Raw genomic sequence first — 10,266 nt, forward strand, 5'->3', positions numbered from 1 at the left:
ACACATCTAAAATGTCATCAACATCCCAACTCTCCAATATATCATGCCAAACATTAGTCTTACAACCCTTCCAGGCACATTTCAGGGTAGGAGGCACCTACTAGCATTTCTAACAAAATATCCTATCACCCAATCATGCAATGAAATTCTGACAGTGGCTGAAAAACACATGAACAAATATGGTGATCATGTCATGATGCTTATTATATCCTCTGTAGTTGCAAGAAACATTTGCAGGCATACTTACAAATCAGCATTCATCAGCCACTGGACATCACATATCAAATTTTACTGTTACAATATTGTGTTCTATAGCCTTAGCGAACGTCTCCTCCTCGCTTTCTTCTTAGGCAACCCAGGATCTTCATCATTTCCCGGAAATTCCCATCTAGCAATGGAGCAGTCCCAGGATGAGCTGACAAGCATGGGGAAGTAGGGGTGCCAGCTACAGTCTCTAACGGTCGCAGCATGCCGTTCAAGTCTTGCAACTGTAACTCCAGTCACCTGAAGCATTGCAGAGTTAACATAGCATCAACATATCACACCTCACAGTCACTGCAGTTCCGATTGTTATTTTGAAAGCCAAAACCAGGCCTCAGCAAGAAGCGCAAGCAAGAAAGTAAGTCACGATCAGAAACCCAGATCACTGGAAGCATCCAAAAGTCCGAACTCCTTATGGACAGGTTTTATATCTTCACATTATCAAGGCACCAGCAAAATTCAGATGCTGATGTGGCATTATTTTTCTTTTCTTTTTATGGTTTTTTTGGGTCAGTATAGAGAAGCGATTGTTGGTATTCATAAGATTTTAAACTTTTACTGAGGTAAAACAATTACAGCATTAGTTTTGGCAGCACTTTGTTCACAAATAGGAACAGGCTAGCATTGAATTTTACAAATTGCACTGTGTAAATTGGAAAACTTGATTAAAATAAATATTTGGGGAAAAGGGCAAATGGTAAGAATATGAGATGTTTCAGATTACATACCACATCATAGATATAAACGCACCCATCATTTGATCCTGTGTATATGTATTTCTGACCGGTGCTGCAACAAGTAAATACAAGTTGTTACCGTATACAACAAAACAGGCAAGCATAAATGAGTGTCAAAACTACAATTTTAGTTGGAAACATAAATGGGTCACAAATTCAAGCTGCAATCTCTGATGCACCAAAGGGTTCGAGACTAAACAAACAGTTCTTGCATTATCGAAGAACGGCATAATGTTTAAGTGCAAATTAATAGCCAATTCTTAAGTCTTCACAGACAATAAATAGACTAATATATGCAATTTAGTCCACTGTAATGCAGTCAAAATGGGCATATTTTGGGAGGATAAAAATAGGCACTTAAAATGAGAACTTTGGAATTACTATTTTGAAGGAAAAAAAAATTTCAGTGCTGACCTATATGCAGGGGAGAAGTAACAGCGTATTAGAGTACACAAGACTGAGTGACCTCTGTATGTAGCTAATGACTGATCTGAGGAATGCTTCTGTCTTCTGGCTTCCGCTGGGTACTCATCCCATCTATAATCCCAATAAAAACGTTTTGGTGTGGAACTGCACAAGCAGATAGAACAACTGCTTCAACAATTAAGAAAATAAGCTAGTAGTAAACCCAGATTAAAATAACCCCTAAAAATCTCCTAAGCTACCAGAAAATGGGATAAGAAATTCTGATTGAGGACTTCAATGAGATAAGTACATGTAACAACATTTATAGAAAGAAATAGCATCCTCCTAAGATGTAAATAGGTAATATAAATGACTGCATGATATATTATACATGTTTATCACAGTATGCAACATGCATTAATTTCCACGTCCCAACCACTATTTGTTTGCTGGTTCTTTCTTGCACCATGCCTTGGTATTTTATTTTTTGATGTTTATAGAAGTTTTCCATGTCCGGTTCTGTGCATCAACCAATATATGAGCATATTGCCTACAAGCATGCCAACATGGAAATATGATAACCACAAATTAACATGCACAGTTCTATCCTAATCCACAAATTGAATCTATTGATGCATAACTGAAAACACGTCTATGCACAATCATAGCTGCAAAGTCATGGATAAAAATGTATTACTCCACATGTTAGAGATATGTCTAACAAACTTTAGGCTGAAATTTATATAAGTTGTCAAAATAAAAAGTTAATAATGACCATGTATTTACCAAGTAGAAAATGGTAGGCTGTGGCAGCAAGGAGCTGTAGTCACAATGTACCCTCATTTGCCATAATACGATGTCAGCAATATGCTCTAGCAATATACTGAAAATGTACTAAGAAAGCAAATTCAATCAAAACCTCAAAAATCTATCTTGGATAAGTTGAGAGGTGTCTTCTGTAGTGTCATCATAGGAGTTATGGCCAATTCCCAACTGAAAGTATTGCTGCAGTTTAAGAACTTTTATTGTTGGTTCTCAAAAGTCACAGCAATTTCTTTGAACATACAGGTCTGCAGGTTTGTACATGTGACAGAAGTTGAGTTATTGATTGATGGCTATTCCAAGCCAATAAAAGTTGATATGTCTTGCTGGTAGTTCATAAATTGTCAATACCGCACAGCACATGGCATTTGACTAATTTACAAGGACTAATATTTGATGGACAGCCAGAATCCCATCCAGAGTGAAATGTCAGTCATCATGTATAATGCACACGACTGGTTTGAATGGACAAAAAGTGATTGGCTACCATCAAATACACTCTCATTCTTGGTTGATGTACTCCTATTTCTGTCTTCAAGTTAGAGTCAGGAGGGGTGCACATACTAGAGAGGATAGTAGACATAAAGCTGACTGAATTCCAAAAAGTAAGGACATCATGCATGCCATCCATTGACACGCCCACACCTTTGGCATTGTACTGGTAGAGATGTGATTTAAAGATGGTTGCATAGAAAACAAATCAACCTGAAAAAAAGGGGGGAGAAAAAAACACCTACAATTTCGGAGTGGAGGACATTCTCCTTATGTCCCAAAGTTTGGTAGTCTGATCTTTACCATTAGAAATGAAATAACGGCCATCCCCACGGCTATCAATGAAAGTAATGCCTTCTAGATGACCAGTCAAGATCCCTTCTGGTTTTCCTGTTGATGTGAAGCAGCGCCGATCCCAAACCTGAAGGTTATATAACGTACGGATATCATAACCAAATGTAATTACGCTCTTTCAACACACACCAAGAAATCAATTTTTCCTTTCTTAGGATATTTGTGTGAGCAAGAATGGTAATACAAGTTGGAGAATAAGATATGGCTCTGCAAGTGACCCACCAGATGTGGTGCTTCTGTGATTGTCAGACTGACAAGCAGACAAGCACCACCCCAGGAGGCTTACTAATGGAGTCATATTTAGGATTTCAATGGAAAACTGAGCAAGAAAGCCCTGCTTTTGATGCAAGATAGAGAGTATTTACCTTACAAAGATTATCATCACTCCCAGAAAATATGAGATGACCAGTTTCATCAGCAAAGGTTACAGTGTTCACATCAGCCTGGAAGAAAAGTCAAGAAATGAAAAGATTTTCAGAATGGTGTTTGAAATACTGAATGTACAAATGGTGGCATCTAGCCAAAGACGTATCCTTGGTTCCTCCATTCGTTCTCAACCTCAGATATCTCCAAAGTTTTACTTCAACAACATGATTCAAATAGGCAAGACAGAAAATTTGTAAACCATGGGACAAGATATCCTTATAAAAGGTGTGATCAGTCAGATAACAGTAGCAAGCAAGAATGTGTGTGAGAATATGCACATTTGTACACAAAACAGTCACATGAGGCTACAAGGTTGGAGACTCCAACAACTATAAGCTATTAAGTTTGAAAATTGGCATCTTAGGCATTACAGACTTTGGCAACCAAATTGGCTGAAACCATGGCATGCATTATTGTCTCTTTCTTTCCAGGAAGAGCACGCAAGGAATATCATATATTCATATCAAGATCAAAAAAAAAAAAAAGCATAAATATAAACATAATTTTTTTTACTTAAAAAAATTATTCAGCCATTAGCATGATAAAATCAAAGAATGTCATACTGTGTGAGCTGGAATTTGCAATGTCATCTTATTTGCTTCCAGGTCATAAACATGTATTGAATCACCGTTGCTTCCCGCAACAAGCTCTCGACCATCAGTTGAAAATTTAACAGAAAATATCCCAAAGGAATAATCACTGTCAGCATGGTCACTAAAGTCCAAACCCTCATGAATATCCTGCACAAAATGAAATAGTTATTTTAAGCAAATACATGCATCAGGGGCATGAGAAGGAAGTAACAATTACCCCACCATCCAACATGCACCTGTAGATGAACTAGGTTGCATTCACTTTGAGATTACTTGAAAAAAAATATATATGATATCATGGCACCAAACAGATTACCAGATATAAAAATGACAAATGATGGAAAATAAAGAAGACACTACTATATTATATATTACAATTGTACATGCAGAAGAATAGTGGAAATACTAGATGGATGATATTCAAGGTTTTAAGTATTGACCCATAACAGCCAGTAAGGCGAAACCATACTGCACCTGATATCGGACCGGTATGGGGTGGTGTACCCTAGAGCAAGACATGGTATGAGTTCTGTGCCAACTCCAGCAACATACCACTTGTCAACACACGAGGTAACATACCAATCTGTACTGGTAGGGCACCAGTAAGGGGTCTGTTACCGAAATTTAAAACATTTAGTGATACAATTTAAGAAAGAAAATGGACACCTTGAATGACATCTTAGCCACATGAAATTCCTACAATTAGGCAAGTTGCTGGATTAACTCATATACATTTTCAAGAGGAAAAAAACATCACCTTTTGTTAATCAACTCTTCCTAGTCACTCTATCTGCATGATGTGTAAATACTGTCCATTTCATTTATTCATTTAAGAACTATGAGGTCAATAGCCATGCATTATACAACATAGTCAATTGAAATGAGCTTTATAACTAATGAAACTCCATTTGTTCCCTTATAACCCTATCTTCTTGACAACATGGCATTTTTGATTGCTTCTCATCACACCCACCCAGGTCTTCTTGTGTATCACCTTTGCATGCTTCTTTTCGAACACCTAGAAAGGTTCATGTTTCCCAAAGCTTGACCTTGTGACAATATCAAACTATGTATACTTCAAGAAGTTAAAAGCTTTATCTGTCAGAAAGATCATGTGCTTCATCAGATGTTGTATATTTCCTTCTTCGAGTAACATAACATGCTGTTGCCACTTTGAGTAATGTGTGCTTAACTGTTTTATGCTTGTTGTTTTTGTGGATTGCCACCAAGTTGTCGAGAATTCTTTGGTGAATGACTATTAGTGCAAGCAAGAGGGAAAGAGATTTGGTTTGGTGGTCTCATTTGTTGAAAAGACATTCAAGATGAGAAAAATAAGGGTGTTATCCTTTTTTCTTGATTAGCAAAGTTATATTTACAAAAAAAACTTTAAGGTTTTATACCAATTATGTTTTTTGGGAGATATAACTGGACAGTTTCAATTATAGGCATATAGCTTGAAGAAGGTTTTAGGTTTGAAATGTACATTACAAGATTCACAAACGTGTCAAGACAACAACATATGTTAAAAATCATTAAAAGCTGAGAACCTGACAAAGTTCGGATCAACAATGATAGCAACATCATTCAGTTCAGATCAACAATGATAGCAACATCATTCCTTGCCCTTCAGAGAATGAGATATCAGATTACTTGATACTCGTTTTCTGAATATACAACCCATCTTAGGTGATATGCTTGATTTGGCATAGCTCTCAACTCCTTTAGAGGAGGATGTTAAAACTTGGTTTTTAGCTCGGTACTCTTTATTTATAGCCCTTATATAACTTCACAGAGAATGCTAAAAGAAATTCTATAACAAAGTACATCTGCTTCAAATAAGTGAAACATGATAACCCTCGATAATTTTAATAATTTATTTTTGAGTTTATAGCATGGAACATACAGTGACATTAGCCCTTGACTCCGTTTCAGGAGTTCCCACATTTACAATATGAACAATCGGTGACAAACTGGAGTAGACCTGCAATAAGAAGAAGAACAAACTGGATGACGAATGCTAAAAGATATCATTTCAAAACATTAAATAAGAGAAATGCAATACACCAAATTATTCAAATTGGAATACCATCATAAGTTAATTATATAAGGTAGTTTCTTTGATAGTTGTTGCAAAAAGCTTGCCCTGAACCTCAGCATTGATTTTTACTGTAAGCATGCCATCCTGACAACCCCATCAGTAATCGAAGTTATTTCCTCCCTTTCTATTTTTCACATTCCTTATAACCGTTCCCTTTTTCCATAGATATTCTGTTTTTTGCAAAATTTTTTTTTTTTGACAATGCAATTAAAACTTTTTTGTTTTACCATTTTACATTTTATTATTTGTATTCTTCAATTTCAATCATCATAACCCTCTCTCTCTCTCTCTCTCTCTCTCTCTCTGTGTTTCTCCTGACCTTTTAATATCAAGAGTACTTATGCATTCCACTAATTTTGTATCTTCGTACCTACTATTTATCTTGGCTTAACTCCTCAAATTCTTATAAAGTCAAGCCCATTTTGGTCAACCAGAGAATCCAAATTTGGTAAATCGTTGAGTGTTATAGTTAGTTTTAACTACTACTTTTATGTGAAACTTTTTTCTCAGAAAAGCTTGAATCAGATTTAACTATACCATTTAAACTCCATTTGAACACAAAATATAAGACCATTTATAGCTTAAAGACAGCAATGCATTTATCAAGTTTTTAACCATTTTGAACAGCCTTATATGACCTTGATCTAGCCTCAATAAACAAGAAATCACATATCAACCCAAACATGGATGGCCTAGTAGTTGATAATCAAGAAGGTCCGACCAGGCTTTGCGTTCTTAATAAAATATAAATAGGTGGGTTCCACATCACACCATATCCATTACCCTACTTGTAAGTTGCAAGCTGTAAAATGGAAGATGTATATCTGCAAATTTCATGTTAACTGTTGATAATATTAACACTTGTCATAAGTTGACATATTGGCTCTTGAATGGCTCTATTTCCATAACAGTTAGTTCTGCAATACTGTTGTTGGTGACTCTAAAGTAGTCATGACCCCCCATAACCATGATGAATTAAAGACATTTGAAAAGTAGAGACCAAACAATAAGGATTAAAGAAAATCCCTTCAATAAATGGCTGCAAAGAAGTGATGGAAACTTACAAGAAACCGTTTGTCAGGTGAAAGAGATGTGTCAGTAATCGTCCATCGCAAACTTCGAGCACTGATGTCTTTCTGCACTTTCCACCCACGATCGACATTGTATATTCTGATATGGCTTCTCTGATTAATAATTAAAGAAACATGGACAAATAGAAAGGTGTTAGTTGAACAACAAGTTTGAGACATTACTGCAGGGAACCAAATTTTCAGTGGTCTCCATTTGAAAATTATTCCAACATTTGTTTAATCACATCATACCCGACATCCTACAATGAAAAGTGAACCATCAGAGGAGAACTGAGACACATATGCTTCACTATCCATCCCTTCCCCACCACAAAGATTGATGGGCAGGCATCGACCAAGAAGATGCGAACAGTCAGCTAAAGAGAACCTTCCCTTCCCAGAATAATTAAATTCTCTTCCCGACAACATCTTAATCATTGGGATAAGTTTCTTTTGCTCATTAGGCATGGCCCTACGAACATTCTCACATGGTTCTGACCTAATCTTGGTAAGATGAGAGATTTCATCATCAATGGTAAAGGTTTCTTTCTCAAGCATTTGTTTGGAAGATGCTCCACCACTAGTATACCCCCTCCCACGCATGTTGCAGACCAATAACTACTCTTTAATGCTTAATCTGCATCATACTTCAAGGTATCAATAACGCCTTTGCAAAAACAAGTGCAGAATTAAGATCGATATCAAAATCAAGTGTCTCATCCATAACTGTAACCTCATAATGCCAGAACCAATGGCCAAACCTTCTTGTGACTGCAGGAAGATGACATGCAACATGAGAAATCAGAAAACAAACACAAGCATGTGCATAAGCAATTAGCCCATCCCTTCAACTTGAAACATGCTACAATTAGCAAGACTGAAGGAAAGCAGAAAATGTCACCACAAGATGTAAAGAAATACCAATTTGTCAAAATCCATTGGGACCGTTATGTATGACCACAAACATCTTTACCGAGGTGTTTGGTATGGGGTGATCAACCTAAAATCAAGGATGATGTGATTTGAGATGATAAGATCACTGCATTTGGTTCCCTCATGGTGATTCTACGTGGCAGTGATCCCAAATCAATATCACTCCTTAAATCACCGCCCAACCCGATGATCCAATATCCATCCTTAAGGTTGAGAATCCAAGATCATCTCTGTGCAGTAATTTTGGACTAAAATTTGTGGACAAAAATATCTCTCAATCCCATAAAACAATTGGTATATCAATATGTCATTAATATATTATATCAATATTATATATATGATATTATATTATATTAATATTATATATACTATATTTATGATATATATTATATTATATATGTGATATAATATCATATTGATAGTATAATACTATATTTATGATATATATTATATTATAATATATTATTAATCATATTATTATTCAATAATTTTAAATTAGAGGATAAATATCCTATTGTACTTTATATTTTAATGAAATTAATTAATATATTTCTTTTATGCCTTATTTTCTTAATCAGAATAAATATTAGTATTAATAAATGATATATTATAAGTGTAAGTAAAAATATTAGTTCAACAATAATAGTTAATATATTTTTTATAAAATATATTAATATTTAATATATTAATAAATATATTGATATTTTATTATAATATATTTATATGATTAATAAATATATTTTATAAAATATATCCACGATAGTTTTGATATCACATGGTCAGTGACCTTGGATTCCCATAAAATACCTAATATATTACTCATGGATACCTAGGAATATTTAAACACTGGAACATAGCGTACCAAATGCGGTGATTTTAGCATATCGGGAATCAAATTACCTCGGGATAAGGATCACCAGTGATCTAAGATTATCTTGGTGATCCTGTTTGGGTCAAATGCCACCTAGATGGTGAAAGATATGCGATCCTTAGCACCAAACTTTCAGCAAACAAAGAACCGAAGAACCAAATTCAGCTGCTCTTCCTAAAATTAATCAGGATGAAGCTAAATTGAAGATGATGGGTAGGCTTGATTCTGTAAGCCATACTTCTTCACCTCCTTTCCCTCATCATTCCTATATTCCACCTTGTCAGGCACCTCACGAGGCATTGTTTCAATTTTTTTTTCTGCCTCATTTTTTTTGATGTAACCACAATACTCTCAGTGAATTAAGATGGGTTGATCCCATCTTTGCATGAAAATAAGGGAGGAAATGTAAATCAGTCTATGTATTTGGAAACTTACGAGATGGTGATGAAGAAAGAGCAGCTAACTTGGGGCTCAAGAAAGGGGAGAAAATTATAAATAATATTACGGGTCCAAATTCTCTTTGATGCCAGTATAAAAGAAAAAAAAAAATCGACGAAGCACTATGTCTATTCACAAAAAAGAACGATATCTTCCTCAAAACACAGTCTTTCTCACTCATTTACTTAAAAATGGGTCTTTATCGGAAAAAAAGAAAATACATCAGATTGATTAAAAGTAAACCTCACGAATCGTTGGAACGTGAACAGTCAAATTAGCAATCACAGATCAAAAAATTCAGGAAAAATAACCAGAAAAATCTGTTCCAATCCTTAAAAGAAATATTTGTGTTACTTACCCCTGTAGCCTTCTCGAAATTAAAGTTCCAAACCTTCGACCGCAATCGTGAGACAGAGAGAAAAGGGGGTTGGAGTCGCGGGGATAAATAGGGGGTGGACCTTTGCAGCGGCTGAAAGAGGGGGATGGAGTGGGTCCCATAAAAATCCACTCCTCGCGTTAGTCCGACCACCCTCGTTAAATGACACGTGCATCGTATAGTCCGAAACCTCTCCTGGATGGGACACGCGTCAATCAGTTAATTGTATTTTAAATTTGCCCAAGTCTTGATCCTATCCTGCAGAGCAGAATTGATTCCCAAGCTCTCTAGGTAACCTCCTCCCTCTCTTTCTTCCCAAAATACCCCTGCCACAGGCCCACCTCCTCCCCTCAGGGGCCGGCAAGCCGTGCGCCGACTTCTATAGCTTCC

The 10,266-nt window shown here is 35.9% G+C and overlaps 1 protein-coding gene across 4 annotated transcripts; it reads right to left on the minus strand.

Moving 5' to 3' along the window:
* Positions 1-12: 12 nt before the first annotated feature.
* LOC105039788 (LEC14B homolog) lies at positions 13-9,975 on the minus strand. Of its 4 annotated transcripts, none has more exons than XM_010916056.4 (11): positions 9,859-9,936; positions 7,992-8,029; positions 7,511-7,895; positions 7,253-7,372; positions 5,994-6,071; positions 4,061-4,237; positions 3,437-3,514; positions 2,963-3,138; positions 1,413-1,568; positions 990-1,050; positions 13-504 (listed from the first exon to the last, which is right to left on the minus strand). In XM_010916056.4, the coding sequence occupies exons 3-11, from the start codon at positions 7,859-7,861 to the stop codon at positions 310-312; spliced, it is 1,392 nt and encodes a 463-aa protein (XP_010914358.1). In that variant the 5' UTR covers positions 7,862-7,895; positions 7,992-8,029; positions 9,859-9,936; the 3' UTR covers positions 13-309. The 4 variants fall into 4 exon arrangements, with proteins under 4 accessions (XP_010914358.1, XP_010914359.1, XP_010914357.1 ...); XM_010916057.4 differs by having other exon boundaries at positions 7,986-8,029; positions 9,859-9,931; XM_010916055.4 differs by having other exon boundaries at positions 7,511-8,029; positions 9,859-9,975.
* Positions 9,976-10,266: the final 291 nt, after the last annotated feature.

This window comes from Elaeis guineensis, chromosome 1 (genome assembly GCF_000442705.2).
Source record: "Elaeis guineensis isolate ETL-2024a chromosome 1, EG11, whole genome shotgun sequence".
Taxonomy (NCBI): domain Eukaryota; kingdom Viridiplantae; phylum Streptophyta; class Magnoliopsida; order Arecales; family Arecaceae; genus Elaeis; species Elaeis guineensis.